The following is a 24,263-nucleotide window of genomic DNA, read 5'->3' as shown; positions in this document are numbered from 1 at the left end:
GGTGCAACAAGTACGCCTCTTTTTTTTCAAAATAGAAAATAAGATATAGATGACTAATTCTCAATTCGGACACTGCTGAGGTTCCATCTCAGGCCAAACGTGGTTGAGAAGGAACTGAGGGCAGTTTGCCCATGCAGTGCTATATAGCCCTGAAGCAGGGAGAGCACATGTGCGGGCCAAATGGACACTGCTACCTAAAATCTCCGATATGAGGCATAGAGACGTTACTACACCTAGAATGGAGCACCCAGAGGGATACTATTCCAAGAACTACTTTTGTTACTGGAAGTAAGCTTTTTAATTCTCTTTGCTATCCTTGAGAGCATGCTTAGAAATATGTCCATTCCAGCTCTTGGATATTTCCACAAACTTCAACTGAGGACTAAGAAAGTTATAGCATAAGTTTCACTCTTAAGATATGTCCCATTCTGCTCTTCCAAAGAGTTCTCTAGCAAGAACAGGAAAGTTCCAATTTAAGAGACCATATGAAACACAAAATGAGGGTAAAAAACATGAGGCCATCTTTCTCTGTTTTCAAAGTTATTTGCTCTTAGTGTGTTTTGGTTCCTTGTAAACAGCAACAATATGAATCCCTCAAAATTCTGAGGTTTCTCAGGAAAGTAATGACAAAACGTAAACTCTTAAATAGCAACAAGAAAAAAAATTGACATATGCTAGTCTCTTCTAACAATTGCAAATACATAAAACATATTTCTGTGTACTTTTTAAATGTTTACTCCTGGGGTAATTCCACATGACTGTGCTCCCACAGAAAGCACCTCTGCGCCCCCCCCCCCCCCCGCAGAATTCCTGTGCTTCTCTGCAGAAAACAGTTGGGAAGCAAAAGGAAACCGTGCTGGGGGACGACCATGGGCGCAGTTAGGTGGTGGAGGGGGGGGATTGCCCTCCCAAACACGGGTGAGGCATGGGGGGGCACATGGGGTTACATGCCACTGCCCCGCCTCATTTCTGCAAGCACAGAGCAGCCCACCTGAAGGAGGCTGCCTCTCTGTTCCGCTGATTCTGCAGCTGAATGCCGCCTCCTGGATCCTAGTGCCAGTCGTGCTTCCCTTCTGTGTGCTGGGAGCCTTCCTGTTTTCTGTGCAACAGTAGTGCCTGTGGTGGGGCTGGGTAAGGTGGGGCAGGGGAAAGAAGGGAATGGGGCAGGGGGAGGGGGAACGTGGGAGGCATAGGTGCTGGAATAGGGGTGTGGGGGGTTCTGCCTGCTGCTCTCCCTGACTTGAAGTGGTTTCCATTATATACAGGGTTTACAGTTTGGTTCAATGGCTCTCAGCACCTGCACTATACACCTTATTTCAGCATCCCTGGAGTGAGGGGGAAGAAAAGCTGATCGCGGGTGTGCGTATGCATGTGTGTGTGGTGAGCCCAGAATGTGGCATCCCCTCGACACCAGCTGGGGCTCACCGTTAAGCAGGCTCATCGAACCCTCACACTGACAAGCCTTACCCCTCTACACCAGGAACCCCGCTCCCCCCCCAAGGAGTCCCCCACACCCTGATTTCCACCCAACTGAGCACCTGGACCCCCACCCCATTAAGACCCACTCTCTAGGCACCCAAACTGCTCAATGAACCCCCAGATCCCCCTTGCTAAGCCCCAATCATTTTCAACTGGATCCCCCGTAGCTTTCCACTGCCCCTGCACCCGGAACCCCCTCAACGAGCCCATGCATCCAGATCTCCCACTGAGCCACCCACACCCAGATTGCCCCACAGAGAAACCTCTCACCCCACACCTGGATTCCCCCCACACTAAGCCCCTCCACACTTGGATCCTGCTGGGCTGAGCCTGCCCACCCAGACATGGCACGCCTCGCGCAGAGGGGTCACGGCCTTGGGTGTTTCTGGAGCAGGTCTGGCCCTTGAACTGTGTCAGGGTTGGGTGCAGTCTTGCTGCCAAGTCCCTGTACTGGTATAGGTGGAGGCTTCAGGGTGATCTCCCACCTTAACGCAGCCAGTGGCCTGTGCTCCCCACTGCCATGCTAGAGCCACGTTTATTTATGGACAAATTTACAGAACATTGCAGAATTTTAAAATATTGTGTGCAGAATTTTATTTTTTTTGGTGCAGAATTCCCTCAGGAGTAAACGTTGTTCATGGCTGGACAATTAACAAGTTAAGATACTATGAAATATTGTCATAGGAAGTACTAAAACTACATTAAAGACACCAATATTTCCAGTTAACTATTTTTTTTTAAATGTAATACAAGTTTGTCTTGTCCATGACATAAAAATAGTCACATTACCTTGACTGAAGAGAAGTAATAAGATTATCAAACTTTTTATCCATAATGTCTACAATCCTGTCTTCTTCCTGCTTCACTTTGGATTCCAAATATCCCAGCATCTATTTCATTTTTAAAAGATAACTAAATCAATGCCTAGCCATTCATCCTATTTATGCAAAATAAGAAGAGAGTCATTTATAAATGTCAGAGGCAACAATCTGAAATGTGTGTGTGATTCTGAGTCAGAGTGACAACAAAGAACTTTGCAGGACAAACAAATCTAGAAGAACTGAAGCTTTTGACCTGATCTATACACAGTTTCTGTACTGGTACAATATTTCAGTGAGGAGTATGATCCTTCCCCCCCAAAATAGGCACACAAGTACAACCCCTGTAATATGGATACAGCTATAGCAGTATAAAATACCTATACTAATGTAACTGAACCTATTGTAGGGGAATTGTACTCCTTGGTATAGTAAAAGAGGTACAATTTTTGTGTTGTGACATGCTCATAGGGAGGAAGAGATGAGGACAAGAGGCACACCAATGTAGGGAACAGTGCTCAGAAATAGCTGGTATGCACCAATATGCTATACAATCACCTCTTTGAAGCTACTATTTTGTTCTCTAGAATCTCAGTTTTTTAAAAAATAAAGTAAATCTCTAGCTGTTATGGCTGCAAAAAAAACCTCAATACCATAAACCAAATGTAGCTTGCAAAGAGTCTAGAACAAGAGCAATGAAGCATGAACTCCACTATTTGCTATTCAGTCATTCTTTGCTCTTCTCAAATTCACACAAAATGTTATACTTCAGGCCCCTGGATGTTAACTGTCTGCCCTATTCAACCAGCAGCTTCAGGCCTAATCCGAGAGTATGACATGTCTCTTCAAATTCTCCCCACTTCCTCAGGTATTCTGTAAGAAACATTTTAATTATTTATAGTACCATAGCACCTAGGAGTCCTAGTCAGGGACCAGGATCCCATTATGCTAGGTATGGTAGAAACACAGCGCTCATACTACTTGCGTCAACCTTATTAACCTAAACTTGCTGTCATTTCCAAACCACTGATTCACAGAATCATAGAATATCAGGGTTGGAAGGGACCTCAGGAGGTCATCTAGTCCAACCCCCTGCTCAAAAGCAGGACCAATCCCCAATTAAATCATCCCAGCCAGGGCTTTGTCAAGCCTGACCTTAAAAACTTCTAAGGAAGGAGATTCTACCACCTCCCTAGGTAACGCATTCCAGTATTTCACTACCCTCCTAGTGAAAAAGTTTTTCCTAATATCCAACCTAAACCTCCCTCACTGCAACTTGAGACCACTACTCCTTGTCCTGTCCTCTTCTACCACTGAGAATAATCTAGAACCATCCTCTCTGGAACCACCTCTCAGGTAGTTGAAAGCAGCTATCAAATCCCCCCTCATTCTCTTCTTCTCTTCTGCAGACTAAACAATCCCAGTTCCCTCAGCCTCTCCTCATAACTCATGTGTTCCAGACCCCTAATCATTTTTGTTGCCCTTCGCTGGACTCTTTCCAATTTATCCACATCCTTCTTGTAGTGTGGGGCCCAAAACTGGACACAGTACTCCAGATGAGGCCTCACCAATGTCGAATAGAGGGGAACAATCACGTCCCTCGATCTGCTCGCTATGCCCCTACTTATACATCCCAAAATGCCATTGGCCTTCTTGGCAACAAGGGCACACTGCTGACTCATATCCAGCTTCTCGTCCACTGTCACCCCTAGGTCCTTTTCCGCAGAACTGCTGCCTAGCCATTCGGTCCCTAGTCTGTAGCTGTGCATTGGGTTCTTCCATCCTAAGTGCAGGACCCTGCACTTATCCTTATTGAACCTCATCAGATTTCTTTTGGCCCAATCCTCCAATTTGTCTAGGTCCCTCTGTATCCTATCCCTGCCCTCCAGCGTATCTACCACTCCTCCCAGTTTAGTATCATCCGCAAATTTGCTGAGAGTGCAATCCACACCATCCTCCAGATCATTTATGAAGATATTGAACAAAACCGGTCCCAGGACTGACCTCTGGGGCACTCCACTTGACACCGGCTGCCAACTAGACATGGAGCCATTGATCACTACCCGTTGAGCCCGACAATCTAGCCAACTTTCTACCCACCTTATAGTGCATTCATCCAGCCCGTACTTCTTTAACTTGCTGACAAGAATACTGTGGGAGACCGTGTCAAAAGCTTTGCTAAAGTCAAGAAACAACACGTCCACTGCTTTCCCTTCATCCACAGAACCAGTAATCTCATCATAGAAGGCGATTAGATTAGTCAGGCATGATCTTCCTTTGGTGAATCCATGCTGACTGTTCCTGATCACTTTCCTCTCATGTAAGTGCTTCAGGACTGATTCTTTGAGGACCTGCTCCATGATTTTTCCAGGGACTGAGGTGAGGCTGACTGGCCTGTAGTTCCCAGGATCCTCCTCCTTCCCTTTTTTAAAGATTGGCACTACATTAGCCTTTTTCCAGTCATCCGGGACTTCCCCCGTTCGCCACGAGTTTTCAAAGATAATGGCCAATGGCTCTGCAATCATAGCTGCCAGTTCCTTTAGCACTCTCGGATGCAACTCGTCCGGCCCCATGGACTTGTGCACGTCCAGCTTTTCTAAATAGTCCCTAACCACCTCTTTCTCCACAGAGGGCTGGCAATCTATTCCCCATGTTGTGATGCCCAGTGCAGCAGTCTGGGAGCTGACCTTGTTCGTGAAGACAGAGTCAAAAAAAGCATTGAGTACATTAGCTTTTTCCACATCCTCTGTCACTAGGTTGCCTCCCTCCTTCATTAAGGGGCCCACACTTCCCTTGGCTTTCTTCTTGTTGCCAACATACCTGAAGAAACCCTTCTTGTTACTCTTAACATCTCTCGCTAGCTGCAGCTCCAGGTGCGATTTGGCCCTCCTGATTTCATTCCTACATGCCCGAGCAATATTTTTATACTCTTCCCTGGTCATATGTCCAACCTTCCACTTCTTGTAAGCTTCTTTTTTATGTTTAAGATCCGCTAGGATTTCACCGTTAAGCCAAGCTGGTCGCCTGCCATATTTACTATTCTTTCAACACATTGGGATGGTTTGTCCCTGTAACCTCAACAGGGACAAACCATAGTATACAAGGCTAAGACAATTTGACTGTGCCTCAGGATTAGTATTATAACAATATATTTAATAAACAGATTTTGAAAGATTAGATTTTAGTAACTTGACACCTCCCTTGTGGAACTGAGCTATTAATTTTTGCTGAAAAATCATTTAAGACCACAATTTCGGATGCATGAATTACAAGGCTTTACTTTTATAGGATAGAACAGATGTTTATTTGGAATTAAAAGTTACTTAGTACAATTTAGCCTAATTCAGCACCAAAGCTTTGTCAAGTTTTAAGTGCAGACTAGGCCTAAGCCACATTTGTGCATGGCTAACCAACCAAAAAAAAAAAAAATCCAAAAGCATTATCTGTTAATTAAGTTAAATTCTGGGGAAAAGGACTTCGTTATATTATGTTTATAGGATATTTGCCAGACTCTTGCCATAAATGTACAGTCAGCTACCCAGTATTTTAAAGTCTCCCCTCCCTCATTTTCTTTTCTGTATTCTGAACATACACATTTTGATTTATGTAAATCAAAATTTGATCTATTTTATTTATGAAAATACTGCCTCAACTGCCTATGAAGAGTAGTACATACCCACCTTCAAATTCAGAAGGAAGCACAAAAAAACCCCAAGGAAATTAACCATTGAGTTGCTAGTGTGACAGAGTAGATATTGCCCCAATCCAATAATACACATATAAACAGGTACTTTTAAGCAAATGCACATTCCCATTGAAGTTAATGGGACTATTCATAGGTTTAGAATTAAGCATAGGCTTAAGCGCTTTACTGAATCACGGTCTTAATGAGGCTCCAATTCCACAGAAATTGTGCAAGAACAGCCAAAGAGGGTAGGAGGGGCACCAAAAGGTCACAGACCAAGATAATGACAAGAACAGATACAGTATGTTTTTGTGATAAGATAAACAATTCCAATATAACCTACAGGAATATGAAACTTTGATGTTAAGTAAATATAATCTGAAATATTTCAAATTGAATCAAAGTATCTCTTTACCCTACCTTGTCAGCAGTTTTTAAACGCTCAAGATTAAAAGCATTTATCCACAAAGCTTCATCAATGTCTCGTACAGTTTTATTGTCCTGGGGGAAGTTACAATAGTAAATTGTTTGTATTATTAAAAAAATTAAATATTTGACAACATTTTCAGAATTTATACAATCCTTGGAGCAAGGACCTTGTATTCATATTAAACATGATGCATGCATTTAGGACTTAATAATAAATATTTCTATGAATAAATGATAAAAACTGCTTTAAACACCTATACAGTAAGATGCATTGCACAGACAAAGAAAAAGCAGTTGCCATAGCAACTGCAGTTCCTAGAGGGGACTGTATGTGCGAATCCAGGCTCTTAGAACTGTGGTTCAAGGGCTGGAGTACTCACGAAAAAAAAATTTGCAGGTGCTTAGCATCCACTGGCAGCCAGCTTCCCTCCTCCTACCTGCCAGCGGCGGGATCAACTCCTCCCCATCCCTCCCAGCGCCTCCTGCATGGGATGATCAGCTGTTTTGTGGCGCACATGAGGCTCAGGGAGGAACAGGGATGGGGCACACGCAGTGGAGGGGGCAGAACTGGGCAGGAAGACGTTGGACATGCATGGGTGAGTCCTGGAAGAAGTTTAATCAGTAGTGGTGGTGATTTGTGATATATGATGGCAATAGATGCATGCTCCCTGAGTGGAGACTAGAAAGTACCTTACTGCTAACTAACTGTAGTCAGTGAGGAATCTGTACATCTTTTTAACAGCTTCCAGCTCTCCCCTGAGGACAGAAGATTCTGAAAAAGTCTTAGCAATGCTTTCCTACAAACCATGAAACTTACGAAAGAGTCCTTTTCCATGTAAGAGTAAAAAAGGAATGCAAGGGCACTGAGGATTACAACACAGACTTGGAGTAAGAGCCAGTGCTGCAACTTTAGGCCTCAAGAGGATTCCTTGATTAGATAGGCTGGTGGCAGGTGTAACAATGCAAAGCTATCGGAGCATCTATTTAGAGACTTAACTTTGGAAAAAAGCCACAAACATCTGCAAAACAGCAGAACAGCAAAACTGCAAATGCAAACATTAATCAAAGAGGATAACAGACACACTGTGCAGGAGGTGACTGTACAGCAGGACAAGAAGGAAATGCACAGAAAAAAGGGACACACTCACAATAGTCAATATAAGAAAGGGTGGGGAAAAAAAAAACATTCTATGGACGGGCCAGCCCAAACAAATGTGTGGGAAGTTCATGGAAACATGAATACAGACAATGCTCAGCATCTAGACAAAAGTGCAGTGTGTCAGAAGTACAACTATTTTGCTAACCAATGCAGATATCAGAAAACTGTGAATGCAATGCAGCAATATGGTGATAGTGTCACTGAGGAAGCAGTGTATGCTGATGCCATGCAGCAATGGCTGCCAGAACACAGTAACTAGTTCATCACTCTTAATGCTAATGGTTCACAAATCACACATACATTGGTGTCAGCACTTGTATCTAGTGTAATAGAAGCACGCGCGTAGCAAACTTTAAAATATAAGCCCCCCACTGGAGAAACAGGCAAATGTCCTGACAGCTTACAACGCACCACCTATTTCTGTGGGTGGGCAGATGCCAGCTCAATCTGACACACAAGAAAGAAAAGACTAAGAAAGAATACCTTTGTTGTTATTAGAGGAGATAGAAAACCAATACTGGGCCTGTAATCAAGTCAACAATTGTGACTCGTATGCAAGCTATTTAATATAGAATACAACTTGTTGCAAGGCATCTAAACCTTACTAGAAAAATACACATCTGTTCAAAGATTTGGGAAAGCTGCCAGTCATGCATAAAGTAATTCTGAAGGATGCAAACCTTTTTATATGATCCTGACCTATGTTTATATGCATCCAGGAAGGTACCTGTGGTCCTGAGAGGCAGACACCAGCAAAAACTGCAATAGAAGTAATACAAAGAGTTGAGAAACCTACAGGTTTGGTGCATAGACATCGACTCTGTGGGTGCTCCAGGGCTGGAGCACCCGCAGAAAAAAATTAGTGGGTGCTTAGCACCCACTGGCAGCCAGGTCCTCCCTCTACCCCAGCACCTCCCATCCGCCAGCAGCTCCATCGATCAACTCCTCTCCCTTCCCCCCAGCACCTCCACTCTGTATCAGCTATTTCACAGGTACAGGAGGCACTGGGGGGAGGAGAGGGGGAAGGGGGAGGAGCAGGGGACGGGGCATGCTCTGGGGAAGGGGCAGAACTGGGCAGGAAGAGGCAGGGCGGAGACTTGGGGGAAGGGGTAGGGTACAGGGCCTGGGGCAGCGGTCATGGGTGCTTAGCTCACCCAGATGGGCTCTCCAGCCCAGGTCCGAAGCATCGGAGACCAGAGTCAGTGACAGGGATGGGGCCGCGAAGGGAACTCCCTCCAACACCAACCCAGCATCCAATCACCAATCCAGGGATGACCAGATGTGATCCGGCACCCTGACTACCTGGTCTAGGTCATGCCTGTTGGGGATGTAGACCGATGCCAGATACACTTGCAGAGGCTGAAGATGGAGCCGGGCATGACTGACCACGTATGTGCATGCGGCCATGTGGCCTAACCACCAAAGGCAGATGTGGGCCATGGTGAGCAGGTGGTTCTTCACATGGGAGATCAGGTCCACATGGCCTGAAAACACGCTTCCGGAAGAAAGGTTCTGGCTTGCGTGGAGTCGAGAACTGCCCCAATAAACTCTATTCGTAGGATCGGCGTTAAGGTGGATTTTTGCTTGTTTATTAACAGGCTCAGGTTGTGGCAAATGGAACCACCAGATCGAGACTCCTCTGCATTTGTTCCCAAGACCTGCCCTTGATGTCATCAAGATATGGGAAGACCTGGACCCCCTCGACGTTTCAGGTAAGCAGCCATTGGCGCCATTTTGTGAACACCCTCGGTGCCGATAAGAGGCCAAAGGACAGTACTGTGAATTGAAAATGGCATCTGCCCACTATGAAACAGAGGAAACGCCTGTGACCTTGGAAGATGGAAATAAGCGTCCTTCAAGTCGAGGGTGGCGTACCAGTCTCCCAGATCCAGGGACGGGATGATGGAGGCCAGCAAGACCACGCAAAGCTTCAACTTTCTGAGAGACTTGTTGAGGCGACGCAGTTCCAGAATGGGTCTGAGGCCCCCTTCTGCTTTTGGGATTAGGAAATAGTGGGCATAAAACCCCTTTCATGTCCTGAGGGACCTCCTCCACCGCCCCCAGGTGCAGGAGGTTCTTGACCTCTTGAATGAGGAGTTGCTCGTGAGAAGGGTCCCAGAAGAGGGACACGGGGCGGGGGGGGGACGGGGACGCAGGATATAGCCCTGAAATACTATGTCTAGCATCCTCCGGTCCAAGTGACCCATTTCCAGGCTGAACGGTAGGGATGAAGACAGTTGAGGAAAGAACAAGGTGGATCCAGGGAGTTGACTGTGGCATCACTCTCAAGCGCACCTTCAAAATGAGTGCTTCTAGTCCCCAGGATGCTTTGCCGGGCCAGGCTGCGTGGGTGAGCATGGGGAGAAAGGGCAAAGACGACTAAAACTCATGTCTTTATCACTTCTCCTGGCAGACCCTTGATGATGCTGCCAAGGCCTTGGCAGCAGGGGCGGCTGTCATGGTATGCATACCAGCGAGTGAAGGGTGGCCCAAGTGTCCTTTAACCCATGCAACCTCGTATCCATTTGCCCTGCAAAGAGTCCATTCCCATCGAATGGGAGGTCCTGGATCAAGGTCTGCATCTCTTGGGACAGGCCAGAGGTCTGAAGCCAGGAGCTGCGCCTCATAACCACCGCTGAAATGACCACCTTAGCTGCCGAATCCGCTGCATACCATGCCATTTGGAGGGAGCACCTCGCTGCCACAGAACCCTCCTCCATCAGGATGACAAATTCCTGGACCAAACCTTGAGGGAGAGACTTTTTGAACTTATGGAGGGAGTCCCATAAATTAAAGTTGCACCTGCTCAAGAGGGCCTAGTGGTTCGCCACCTGGAATTGTAGACTGGCTGTCAAATTTTTCTCCCGAAAAAGTCCACTCTTTTGGCCTCTTTATTTTTGGGAGTTGAACTGGTGTGCCCCCTGCTTGCTCCTCTCATTGGCCACAGAGCTGACCAGCGAGCCCAGAGACGGGTGGGTATAAAAAATTAATTGAACGCTTTAGCCGGGACAAAATACTTCTTTTTGGCTCTTTTGGAGGTGGGAGGGATGGACGATGGGGTTTGCCAGAGGGCCATGGCAATTTTCAGGACCCCGTTGTGTACTGGTAATGCAACACAGGCGGGGTAGAGGCCAAGCGCACACTGAACAAGGTATCTGCCTGCCCGGCCATCTCCTCCACCTCTAAGCCCAAGTTCTCAGTCACCCGTCGAAGCAGGGCCTGGTGTTCTTTAAAATCATTTGGCAGGCTGGCCCTCAAGGGTCCTGCGACCACCTCATTTGGGGATGAAGACTAATGTACCGCCAGGGGTAGCCTCGGAGCATCATCCCCCATTTGGGATGGGGGTTTTGGGTGGGTGCTGTCTCCTCTACCCTGACCTCTGAGCGTGCTTCATGCACCGAGCCTGGTGCCGCCAACTGTTGCTCTGAGGTGGCACGTCCATGTGGCTCTGGAGTGGCCAGGAAGCCTGAACTGTATCTTTTGCCTGACGCTCCTTTCTTGCCTAGGGCCAGGGCTTCTTAGTTTTCTTTCTTGGCACTGGCGACAGGGAGTGGTGCTGGGTGGAGCTCGGTGTGCGCTGCGCGCCGAGGTAGTAGGAGTTGAGTCTTGGCAGAATGGCTCGGAAGCTGGATGGAGGGCAGCCTCCATGAGGAGAGCCCTCAAATGAATATCCCGCTCTCTGAGTCTTGGGTCGAAAACTTTTACAGATACAATATTTGTCCTTCACATATGACTCCCCCAAGCACTTGAGACAGCTGCTGTGGGGGTCACTTACAGGCATAGGCCTGTTACAGTCCATGCAGGGCTTAAACCCAGGAGACCGGGGCATGCGCTGCCTGGGGCAAAGTCCCCGCTGGGACTCTAACTACACTTCACAACTGCTTAACACTAACTACTATAAACAACTATTTACAAGGCCCTAAGGCTCAAAGTAAGAAGAGATGGCCCTTGCTATGCAAGGCAAAGCGCTCCAACTAAACACCATGGGCGGTAAGAAGGAACTGAGAGGGTGTAGGGCTAGCAGCGCCTGATATACCGACACATGAAAGCAGCATCTCCAACAACTGTGCACGTGGGCACATGCAGACCTAGAATGGAATCGACATGAACAAGCACTTGAAGAACAATCACTTTAAATGTCAGGTTTCAGAGTAGCAGCCGTGTTAGTCTGTATTCGCAAAAAGAAAAAGAGTACTTGTGGCACTTTAGAGACTAACAAATTTATTTGAGCATAGGCTTTCGTGAGCTGAGCTGTAGCTCACGAAAGCTTATGCTCAAATAAATTTGTTAGTCTCTAAAGTGCCACAAGTACTCCTTTTCTTCTTTTAAATGTCAGGTGGTTCTAAAAGCTAAGAACAGAACCCTAAAATGTACAGTTGGTCAGTCAGATCCTGGTCTGTATCACATTCTTGTCAAATACTTCATTATTTGTAGTACAGTGGCATGTAAATCAAAACAAAGATGCCTAGCTTCTAAAATTACAGCCTGCCTGCACACTGTAAACAGTGAAGCACTTGATATGAAAGTAGTATAAAAATGACTATAATAAAAAAAAACATTTACATACCATGTCTACTGCTGATGTAATCCAAACTGGTTTCAGATGGTAGTCTGAATAAGTTGACTGAACATTTTTCTCTTTGACATCTGGGATGTAGTTCCTAATTTTACTAGAAAAGATATTTAACAAGTCATGCAGAAGAAACTGCTTTTCTTAAAAATTCTAGTGTTATGAACAATGCATTAAAGACTATTCTGATTCTTATTTTGCAAATATTTCTCCCTCCTCCACACCCTCCTTATAGATTATAAGGCCAGAAGGGAGCACTGTAATAATTAGTCTGACCTTTTGTATGACACAGGCACAGAACTTGTCCAAAATAATTCCTGGAGCAGATCTTTTTAGAAAAACATCCAGTTATGATTTTAAAAAAAATTGTGATAGAGATTCTACGATAATCCAGGGTAAACTGTTCCAAAGATTCATTACTCACTATTAAAAATGTATGCTTCATTTTCAGTCTGAATTTGTCTACCTACAACTTCCAGCCACTGGATCATGTTATACCTTTCTCTGATAGACTGAAGAGCCCATTGTTAAATATTAGTTCCCCACATAGGTACTTATGGACTGTAATCAAGTCACCCCTTAACCATCTCTTTGTTAAGCTGAACAGATAGACTCAAGGAGCTCTATCACTATAAGACATGTTTTCTAATCCTTTAGTCATTCTCATGGCTCTTCTCTGAACCCTCTTACGTTTATCGACATCCTTCTTGAAATGGGGATACCAGAACTGAACATACTATTCCAGCAGCCATCACACTAATGCCAAATACAAAAGTGAAAATAACCTCTCCATCCTATTCCTACTACAATGAGAGATGTTACAGAGGGGACAAGTTCTTAGATTTTTTTTCCCCTTTTCCTTCCAGCATCATCTCAATTTTACTTGGATTCAGCTTTAGTTAGATGCTCTTCAGTGGACTTCAGCAAAGCACTGAAAATCCAGGAGATGACGATTTTCTGTTTGATGTGAATGAGCGGTACACTTGGTGTCATATGGATACTGCTAGTATGCCAACCTGCATTATCTAGTCTGTTCAACTGATTACTTATACATAGAGATAATATGGGAGAAAGGATTGAGACTTCTGGCATTCTGCAGGTGAAAGCACTGGCGGTGGAGGAACAGTTGCTTATAAAGGACCCTCGAGAATCAGTCCAAGGAAGAGGATCTGAGCCATTTCACAGCAGTTGTGTTTTTCCAATCTTGAAATGGTAGCACTTGTACGTGGTGATCAATGGTATCAAATGCCACACACACGCCCAGTGGGATGATAATTAAAGATATACTTCCCTTATCATTGGACAGGAGGAAGTAATTCAACAAGTACTGTCTCTGTACAATGCCCTGACCTATAGCCTTAATGAGAAAGATACCAGATATCCGGAGATGACAAATAACGTTTGAGACTCTTTTTTGCTACCTTCTCAATTAGTTTGTTCAAGAAACTGAGATTAGACACTGGTGGTTTGCAAATTCTCTAGCATCAAGAGACAGATTTAATACTGTTTAGACTATTAAAATGTAGTGTAGGTTATAGATTCTTCCCAAAAAATGCATTGACGATCTGCCATCAGGGATATCAGGTTCCCTCTGCTCTCTTGTACCAGGCAAGAGAGGCAACGAGCGGATACACAGGTGGTGCGCCTGACTGCTGTCAAAATTTCCATGGCTCCTGTTTGTATGAATGGTGCATATTTCATAGATTCCAAGGCCAGAACGAACATTATGGTAATCTAATCTGACCTCCTGCATAACACAGGCCACAGAACCTCCCCAAAAGAATGCTTGGAAGGAATGTGCCGAGTTCCTGGTCCTGAACTCAGTTTGTTATTTTTGGTGGACTTTGGGACCACACCAGATGAGCACGACTACCTCTGAAGACAACAGTCTCACATCAGAAGTCTCGTGTTCTCAGTTCATTGGAGGAAATTTGGGTCTACGAAATGATTTACAGTCTGAACAAGTTCAGCAATACACGACTTTACTGAATCTATGTCAGAAGAAAGGGATCCTCTAACTCCTTTAGAGAAGTGGCATAGTTTGCAGAAGTTCTTTGGGCCTAATTCTCGTTTATACTAAAAGACCACCCATCTTCCACGCTGGCAGCATAAAGGGCCTTAAAATGGGCACAAGTATAATTTACACTAAGTTCATTTTGGCGGTTAGGAATGAATGAGAAATAGGTCTCCTGTAGCTTGAGTATACTTGAATGAGACCAGCCACCAACACTCATGTTTTTCCTTCCTCCCTATTTTTCTGTCACAGGTGGAATTGGAAAGAGTGCTCTGGTGCTAGAATATTTATTAGCCCTAGTTAGTGTTTCAATTAACTTTTATGCAGTGTGACAAGGTCAGGCCAGATGGCTACAGGAGAGTGATAGAAGGCAGATATATTAGCCCCAGGTTCAGTAGGTCCCTTTTCCCTGGGTAAGGTAACAGGGAAGGTTCCAGAACAATCAGGAATTTTCTGGAAACAATTAAGGCAGACAGGCTGATTAGAACACCTGCAGCCAATCAAGAAGCTGCCAGAATCAATTACGACAGGCATGCTAATCAGGACACCTGGGTTTAAAAAGGAGCTCACTTCAGTTTGTGGTGTGCGTGCAAGGAGCTGGGAGCTGAGAGTGAGAAGGCGTACTGCTAGAGAACGGAGGAGTAGAAGCTTTACCCGACACCAGGAGGAAGGTCCTGTGGTGAGAATAAAGAAGGTGTTGGGAGGAGGCCATGGGGAAGTAGCCCAGGAAGTTGTAGCTGTCACACAGCTGTTACAGGAGCCACTGTAGACAGCTGCAATCCACAGGGCCCTGAGATGGAACCCAGAGTAGAGGGCGGGCTCGGGTTCCCCCCATCCCACCAACTCTCTACTTAATACTGGAGGAGTTGACCTGGATTGTGGGTTCCACCAGAAGGGAAGGTCTCTGGCCTGTTCCCTGATCCACTAGGTGGATCAGCAGAGACTGTGGGGATTGTTGTTCTTCCTTTTCCCCATGCTGGCCATTGATGAGGCTAACTGAGTGAATGGCAGATTTGAGCCATGGAAGTGGCCAAACCGAGGGCTGCCATGAACCTCTGAGGTAAGCAAATCCGCCAATAAGCGCAGGACCCACCAAGGCAGAGGAGGAACTTTGTCACAGCAGCCTTTGGCCTCTTGGCTGGACAGGTTGCCAACAAATAAAGTTTGGAACTTGGTAGAGTCTGAAAGTTTAAAGGTGAACAACAGTAATTTCTTTTTGCCAAGCAATGAGGCAATGTTTTAGTTCTGTTCGAAGGAGGAAGTGATATGACCAGGACAGTGCGAATTTCTCAGGCCCACACAGTGGCTGTGTGTGTGAGTCCAGGGATTACTTGTAGAAACCTTAAGGTGTAGAGTTCAGATTTGATATTTTGGGCGATAGTCTCAAAGGTGTTAGTGTGATGCTGAAGTATCCCAAGGCTTGAATCTGGTGAACTTCATCACAATACCAGATGACATCTCTGTCACATCTGGATTCCCAGAATTCACAGATAAAAGTCTTTTTGCTGGGGATGGTGGGGTGGAAATAACAGCTCAGAACCAATTTTGTATCAAGTTCAGCTGAGGAAAAAAAGATTCCATAAAGACAGGCCAGAATCAAAGCAGAGGAGGGCACTGGAGTCAGCAGGCTACCAGAGAGCCTGAAGACAGCCTTGAGGAAGTTCTTCAGTAAGTGGGCTGAAATGAAGCTGCATGAGGAGACAGAACTCCAACACTGGAGTAGTAGAGTCTGCAACCCTGTAAGAGAAACTGAGAAACGGGGGGTGGGGGAGAGATGGGTAGGATAGATAGATAGGAGTAGTCTAGGAACATGGAAGGGATTGTAAGGAACAGTCCTTAACCACCTCACACAGAATCCATGGGCTGGAACCAGGAAGGGAGGGTGGGCCTGGGTCCCCCCTACATCATGCTCCAGCAAGAGGGAAAAATCACAGGCCTCTGGATAAAAAGAAACAAAGAGACTGCTATGTATCAGACAGGGGCTAAAGACTAGCATAAAGGCAATTAGACTCTTGAGTCTTTCTGTTTGGACTTTGTTACCCAGAACAGGGACCAATTCTGAAGTGTAGCCAAAGGCCTGGGCCACCAAAGATAGACTACTGGAGAACCAAAACAACAGACAACAGGGAGCACTATAGTGGAAGACCCCGACAATGCCATGTCCTAACTCAAGGGAGTGCTCCTGTAGTAACCCTGGCACTAGCACCTGCTGCACCTGTGATGCAGCAGCACAGAATGTTGTCCTGGGGAGAGAGACACAGAGGGCAGCTCAAGCTTGGGAGGGTGCTTAGAATCCAACCAAAGAGGGCAGCTGGAAAAAGTTGTTAGACAAGAAGGAGCGAAGGAGAAGAATCTAGATGCAGAGCTAGTGGATGAGCTGGGGGAGAAGATGAGGTGATAAAATAAAAGTGGTATAGGAGAATAGAAGTAGGGGAGTGAGAAGGAAGAAAGAAGGAAAATAGGAAATCCTCCAAGTCAGGAGAAGCAGAAAAAAAAAATAGACCCGGGTATATGAGCAGACACTATTAGAAAAGGGAAGTAGAGGAAAATAAAATTTACAGACGTACTAGAGAGAGAGAGTGAGAACACATCAAGGTAAAAAACTGAAAGGAAATATAATTGGTGAAAAAGGAAATTGATCAAAAAGCTGTTTTTGATTAAAACAGATCCTGAAAACAGTAAATGAAAAGCCCACCCACAAAGGATCAAAAACATAGGAAAAGAGAGAATGACTGAACATCTATTGAAGGAATACAGTTCAAAAGGTGCCTAATGGACAAATAAGGGCCCACCAAGTGAAGAAAGACTTGATCAAAAGAGGTATAAACCACAGGAACATTGAATCTAAAGAGCACTTCAAACCGAAGAGCTGTGAAGAACCGAGCAGCAAGGGTGGAGTTGTACTTACAGACAAGGAAAGGAAAAGTTGTTGAGTAATCCTCTTGTTCTTGTTGATAACAATGCCTTTGGTATTAACTTCACAGAGTACAGTAGAGGTACCCGCTCGCGAAGGTTAACATGTTGGGAACCTAGAGTTTGTTATAAGTAGTAGTACTTCGTAATGTTCTTCTGCTACAATTTTTGGGTTTTCCCTTTTAAAATTCTAAAAATTATAAGTTACCCTTTTGTCTTGGTTAGCCTCTGCCTTAGCCTCTGCCTTTCCTCACAGTTAGCATAGCTTGGCACGTCACTGCACTTCACAGTGAGTTCTCCTACCCATTACAACCTTGTATTATTAATAAGCATGAAGCTGAAGACCTGTTCTTCCGTTTTGGATCAAGCAAGATAGTTGTGTGCTGATTGCCCTGAACTGTATGTAGCTACCTAATTATACAAAAATCCTGAATGTATTTGTGCACTAAGAAATTAAATTTGATTAAGCACTTTGGGAACAATTACCAAATGGGAAAGTAGGATGGACAGACTTTTTTAAAAAAAAAACAAAAAAAAAAAACATCCCCCCTCTGGCTCCAAATTGTATGAAAAATAAAGCAGTGTTCAGAATGCATGTTTACCTTTTTAGTGCTTGCGAATTTCTAACGCAAATTCCTTGTTCAAAATCAAGCTCCATCTAAATTAAAAAAGAGAAAGGTTATAGTAAAGTATATCCCATCAGAGGGTAAAATCCTGGTCCCTCTGAAGGAAAGTCTTTCCATTGATTTTAATGGAATCAGGATTTCACCTGAAGTAAATACTTGTCCTTTTCTCTGACCAGGGTCATGTTTTAAAGAGATTACTATTTACATTAGTAACTAGACATTTAACAGCATAGTTTCCAGACAACAGTGACCTTAAAAAACTCTATAGCAGCTAAAAATTTACTACTCGTGAAAGAGGTTTTTTCCATTGTTTGTTCACTCTTTATTGGGATTTCATAGCAATATGCCTTCCAACATATTGTTGGAGAGGAACTGACTATGGTTGGGATTTTCAAAGGAGTCTAAGGGTGTCAGGCATCCAAATTCCACTGAAAGTCTGAATTCAGTGCCCAATTCCCTTGAAATCCCAGCCTATTTCTTTTTAGATATTGGTACATATCAGTAGCATTCAATGACTGCCATTTTTTAAGTATACTATATATAATACTATAAAAAAGCTTTAATAATCTTTTGAAGGGGAAAAAGAGGTTACTTATCTTACAGTAACTAGAGTTCTTTGAAATGCTGATGGTTTTGACCACACAGCTCCCACTGTAGATGAAGGTGCCCCATGCATACAAGCCTAGAATCTTTCACGCAGCAGTATCCATTGGTGCTTTGTATGTACCCTTCATGTGCTCACTACACATTCTCCCAAAGGCATAAAGGGCAGAGTAACCCCAACAATTTGATTAAAAAACTTGTATTATATGGAATTAATGGGATGCACAATTAGATTTAAAACTGTCTCACGGACAAATCTTAAAATTTAGTTGTCAATCGGGTCCCACGAAGGGATTGGCGCCTGTTCCAATGCACAATCTAGGTGAGGATAAGATATATGCTGATAAAGTTTGCACAAGACTGATGAGGTAATAAACAACAAGAAGGATAGGCTACTGCTAGAGTGATCAGAATCATCTAGTTAAACAGCCACAATTCAACAAAATAAATTTTAATACAGCCAAATGCAAGAGAGTACACCTGGGACCCAAGAACACAGGTTATACCTACAGTTAGGTAAACTGTCTTGGAAAGCAGTCACTAAGAAGGACTTAGAGGGGTCATCATAGATATTATCTCAACAAGATCTCTCAGTGCACCGCTGTGGCAAAAAGAACTAATGCAATCCTTGGTTGTATAAAAAGGGATGATCAAATAGAAGTAGGGAAGTGATACTTCCTCTCTACAGTGCACTGGTAAGACTACTGCTAAAATACTGAGTCTGGTGCTGGTGTCCATGCTTCGAGAAAGATGTGAAAATAGCGGAGAGAATTCAAAAGAGGGCCACAAAAATGATTCATGGGCTGGAAGCCCAACGTATTTTACTCATCGAAGAGATGGATGAGAGGTGACATGATTACTTTGCATAAGAACTTAATGATGGAAAAGATGTCCAGTAATGGGGAGCTTTTCAACCTGGCTGACAGAGGCATAGTAAGAACCAATGGCTGGAAGCTGAACAAATACAAGCTTGAATTGATTTCCTAACTATGAGAATAAACAGACATTGGAACAGCTTACTGAAGAGGTGATGGACTCACCATTTGCTTGGAGTCTTTAAAAGAAGGTTCTCGCTCTCTCTCTCAAGGATATACTTTAATCCAGCTTCTGGGAGAAATTTTACAGCCTGTGTGTATGGGATGGGCGGGGAGGGCTGGATGAGCACAGTGATCCCTTCTGGCTTTGGAGTCTAAATCTATGAATCCCCTTCTGTTCATCCCCTTCCTTCCTGGGCCAGAAAGAGTACAGGAAACTGCACTGCCTTAAGCATGCTCAGGACACTTGCAGCTGTTCATCATTCAAAGACTATGATCCAACCTCAGTCTTCAGGGGTTCAGGTGGTCACATATTGGCCATGTGTATTCTGTTGTCTCCCCACCCCACACACACACCTTCCTCTGAAGCATCAGAGATTGGTCACAGATGGAGGGGACACTGGACTGAGTGGACCAGTGCTCTGATGTGTTACAGAGAATCATCTGTCTTAAATACCTTGCTGGTGTGTCATGCTCACATGCTCTGGGTCATATTGATTGCCAGATTTGGCATCAGGAATGAATTTCCCCCCAGATCAGAGTGGCAGGGACTGTGTAGGTTTTATTCCTTCCTCTGAAGTTTTGGGCATGGATTGCCTGCAGGATCATCTGGGAATATCTCACTTAATCAATTCCCTGCCCCTGTAGGGGCCTCAGGCACTGGTGGCACTTTGCCATCTTCTGTTTCTCTGCTTGTGGCACACAATAGCTTAGACTCCCAAGGATTAAAATGTTCTAGTCAGTTCAAGTTATTAGCCTCAATATAGGGATACTGGGTGAAATTTAAGTGACCTGTGAAATACAGGGGCTCAGCCAAGATGATCCAAAATCCCTTCTGGCCTTAAACTCTATGAAACCACCACCCAGTTCCTTCACTAACACAGATATATAGGTAAAGGACTCCAAATCAGTGGGGAAGGAAGACAAGTTGTGTAATCTGTGTGGACAAAAGCATCTTGAAAAACTCCAGTTACTATAAGGTAAACAGCCTATCTTTGAGCATTTGTTCACACAAATCCCACTGCAGGTGACTGACTAGCAGTTACACCAAGGAGGTGGGTGAAGGGATCCTATCTAAATAACTAGAAAAGCTGAAAGGTAGGACTCTGAATTAGTAATCATATCCCCATAGCATGAAACATGGTAACTTCCTGTGAGATGGATGGATTACCACAGTGGGGTATGAGTACTCCTGGGGGTATGCAGAGGTCTTCTAGGGAGTACATCAACTCATCTGGATATTTGCCTAATTTTACAACAGGCTTCATAAAAAGCACTAGTGAAGTCATTACAAACTAAAATTTCATACAAAATGAGAAAGTAAGCAATTTTTCAACAATAATGTGTTGTGACACTTTTGTATTTTTATTTCTGATTTTGTAAGCAAGCAGTTTTTAAGTGAGGTGAAACTTGGGGTATGCAAAACAAATTAGACTCCTGAAAGGGGTACAGTAGTCTGGAAAGGTTGAGAACCACTGGATTACCACATGGAGCTAAGAGTCCTACAAGTCAAGAGTTGAAAGCCAGTTCATGGACATTAGGAAAGAAATTACTGACAAAAGATTACCATCTGAAATTAGAAACAATAGATGAATTTGTTGTGAGATCTTGGAGAGGGACAGGAAAAGGGGATGCAGAGTTGGTACAGGCTGGAATGGAATTGAATTGAATGTCCTTACCAGATAACTTCTAAGACTTGCTGGTTGGTAGTAACTGCAGCTCATACATTCACAAAAAAAATTTAACAAAGATAATTGCCAAAAGGGACAAAAAAGGGTTGATGTCTCAACAAACTGGTCCATGACTCTTGATCACTACATCAAATCTGCAACCTTTAATCCAAAGAGTGTGCAGTGACAGTAGATTAAGGTCTTTTGTTTTGGAAAGAAGGTCTCTTTTTGTAAAATACAAGTCCTTTGATAGTATCTCTACACAGCTGCAAGGAGGTCTCAGTCTCAGGAAGGATAGAGGTTTAGACTGTTTTCTCCTCTGCAGGAAGTAGAGAGACGAAGAGACCAAAGGGTTACTTGAGTCCTTTGAAGAATGAAGCACCTAGTCGGTCTTTGAGTTGAAAGGCTCACGAGACTCAAAAGGAAGGTTTCTGACTGTGCCTGTGCCAGAATTCCTGACAACTACAGCCATGATGATCTGTGCACAGTTATTACGGTAGGCACGGACCTAGCTACAGTGTCAGAAGCCTCCAAAAACGCCTTCAATGCAGTCTTTGCCACCAACTGGCCTTTCAGGGCTACCGCTTTGAACTTATCCCGATGTCCAGAGGAAGCTTTTTACCCAGCTGGGAGATTCTTGTCCCAACAAAGGAATTCATACTTAGCCAGAAGAGCCCAAAAATTGGCCTTCTGAATCCAAAGAATATACATTCTCCCTAGAAAGTCCATCTTTTGGGGTCTTTATCATTAAGTTTTAACATACCCACTGCTTGGATTTTCATGAGCAACCTCTACAACTAAAGACCAGAGGCAGGGTATATATAAAAGAATAGTCAAACCCACTGCGGGGGAACCTGAAATTTGCAATCTGCTCTTTTAGATATGGCTGAAATATATGCATGGGTCTGCCACAAATCTTTAGCTAGCTGAAAGATATACTCATTTGGCAAAGCCAAGCACTCTTGGTAGAACGGATGCAGAACATACATAAATTGAGACTTTCCATGAATGACTTCAAGGGATATGTCTAAGGCCTTAAAGGAATGTCAACCCAGGTTCTGAAAGGCCTTTGGATAGACTGTGGAAGGAGCTAATGTCATCTACACATGAAGATGAACCAGCCAGACAAATGGGCTGGTCCTCATATTCCCCCACAAGATCTTCCTCATTATGAGCCTCTTATATGAATTCCTGGAGAAGCTCCTGGTTAGATGGTTGTGTTGTCTTAAATCATTCTTAAGGAGGTGCTACATTCCTAGACCTGGATTTAGACAAATACAGAGTAGGAAAATGCTGAGGATTCAATGCTGACGAGTAAGGTCAGGACTGCACCCTGTATGAAACAGGCATATGATGTTACAGTGGTGGATAGTAAAGTGACTAAGACCTCTCAGAAGTACGGGATCTATGATAAGAAAGGCTCCTTAGGTCTCTTTCAGGAACCAGTCTAGAAAAAAACAAGGAGAAAACCTAGAACAAAGGGCTTCTATTGTCATGAGATGGAGATGCAGATGAATAGAACTCCTCCAAAGTGATACAGCTCTTTGTGTTGTTACAACAGACTGAGGAGATCCACTGAGAGAAAAAGATATTGGTACTGCAGGTGATGGTCACAGGGAGATTTATATAATTAGTAGCTTCCAGTACTGGAACCAAAGTAACTTGGATTACGTAAATTTTGGAGAAATAGCTGAGATGTGACTCTGGTTCCAGGATGATTACTATGTCTGCAGAAAATGAGAGGGTTACTCATCCTGTGCAGTAACTGAGGTTCTTTGAGATGTGTCCCCCATGGGTGCTCTACTTGTAGGCATGTCAGTGCCCCCTGCGCCTGGTATCGGAGATTTTCATCAGCAGTACCCGCTGGACGGCACATGCGCACCTCCCTCATCTCACACTGTGCGTAGGATTTATATATATAGTACTGTGCGTTTCAACCATCCCCAATTCCTTCTCTGCCGCAGAGTGTATGTTTATTTGGCTCTGAAGCAGAGGGGAAGAGGGCGGGTAGTACAGCACTCATAATGACATCTCCAGAAACCTCAGTTACTGCACAGGGTGAGTGATCCTCTCTTCTTCTTCTTCAAGTGATGTCCCTATGGGTGCTTGTAGAAGGGTGCTGCTGCAAACACACGTAATCAGCCCCTGCCATGCCAGCCGCAATCAAGGGGGATAGATTGGGGCTGGTTGAAAAAGCCTTATGTCTGCCTGGCAATTGGCAGCACCTGCCAGCCTGATAGGCCAGGAGCTACAAAGGCTGGGAAGGAGCCAGAAGGAGGGGGGCAGCCAGAGAGTGAGAGAGAGAGAAATGAAGGGGGGGAAGGGTAGCTCCCTGTTATGGACACCCAGCCAAAAAATCTCCCTTAGTAGCTCTTCTCTCCTTGCTTTACCTGTAAAGTATCACTGCAATGCATAGGTAAAAGGAAGTGAGAGGGCACCTGGCCAAAAGAGCCAACAAGGCGGCTAGAACTTTTTAAAATTGAAATAAGGCTCCCCTTTTGTCTGTCTGTTCTCAGGGAGAGGCAGACAGGGCTGCAACTATGCTGTAAGAAGCTTTGGGCCAGGTATGAAAAGTTATCTGAATCATACCTAGAAACTACTAATTTGAAACCCCCAGATATGTAAGTAGATCAGGAAATGTCTAGGAAGACATGATTAGGTTTCTTTTTATTTCTTTATGGCTTGTGGTTTCCTCTGTGCTAACCCCAAATGCTTTTGTTTTGCTTGTAACCTTTAAGCTGGACCTCAAAAAATTTATTCTTGAGGATTAATCCTTGTAAGTGTTTTCCTTTTTTAAGTCTAGCAATAGCCTAAGTTTCCAGCTTTATTTTCTTTCTTTTGGTTCTTTTTTAAGAACAGGATTGGGTTTGTGTATCCTAAGAGGTTTGTGCACGTTGTTTAATTAGCTGCTATCAACAGCTGATTTCCTTTGTTTTTCTCTCTTAGCTCTTCCCCGGTGGTGGTGGTGGTGAAAGAGCTTGAGGATACCCCACAGGAACAAATTCCCTAGTATGCCTTCCTGGGTTCTCAAAGGGGTTTTGCACTTGGATGGTGGCAGCATTACCCATCCAAGGTCAGAGACAAGCTGTAACCTGGGGCGTTTAATCCAAGCCTGAAGTGGCCAGTATTAATTTTTAGAATCCTTGCGGGCCCCCCACCTTCTGCACTCAAAGTGCCAGAGTGGGGAATCAGCCTTGAGAAGAAGCCCTCAAGCTGGTTTCTGTCGCAGCCTGCAGTAGGCGAGAAACCTGTAAGGACTGTAT

The 24,263-nt window shown here is 44.4% G+C and overlaps 1 protein-coding gene across 1 annotated transcript in view; it reads right to left on the bottom strand.

Moving 5' to 3' along the window:
• Nucleotides 1-24,263, bottom strand: part of RNF17 (ring finger protein 17) — a 203,058-nt gene that overhangs the window by 160,807 nt on the left and 17,988 nt on the right. The window contains exons 6-9 of the mRNA XM_073339251.1: nucleotides 17,670-17,725; nucleotides 12,138-12,240; nucleotides 6,403-6,483; nucleotides 2,269-2,369 (exon numbers count right to left, since the gene is read on the bottom strand). Coding sequence (XP_073195352.1) covers nucleotides 2,269-2,369; nucleotides 6,403-6,483; nucleotides 12,138-12,240; nucleotides 17,670-17,725 — 341 coding nt within the window. The remainder of the gene's footprint in view (nucleotides 1-2,268; nucleotides 2,370-6,402; nucleotides 6,484-12,137; nucleotides 12,241-17,669; nucleotides 17,726-24,263) is intronic.

Source organism: Lepidochelys kempii, chromosome 1, assembly GCF_965140265.1.
Source record: "Lepidochelys kempii isolate rLepKem1 chromosome 1, rLepKem1.hap2, whole genome shotgun sequence".
In the NCBI taxonomy this organism is placed as follows: domain Eukaryota; kingdom Metazoa; phylum Chordata; order Testudines; family Cheloniidae; genus Lepidochelys; species Lepidochelys kempii.
Note: the sequence above shows the minus strand (reverse complement) of the source record. Positions and strands in the feature narration are given on the sequence as shown.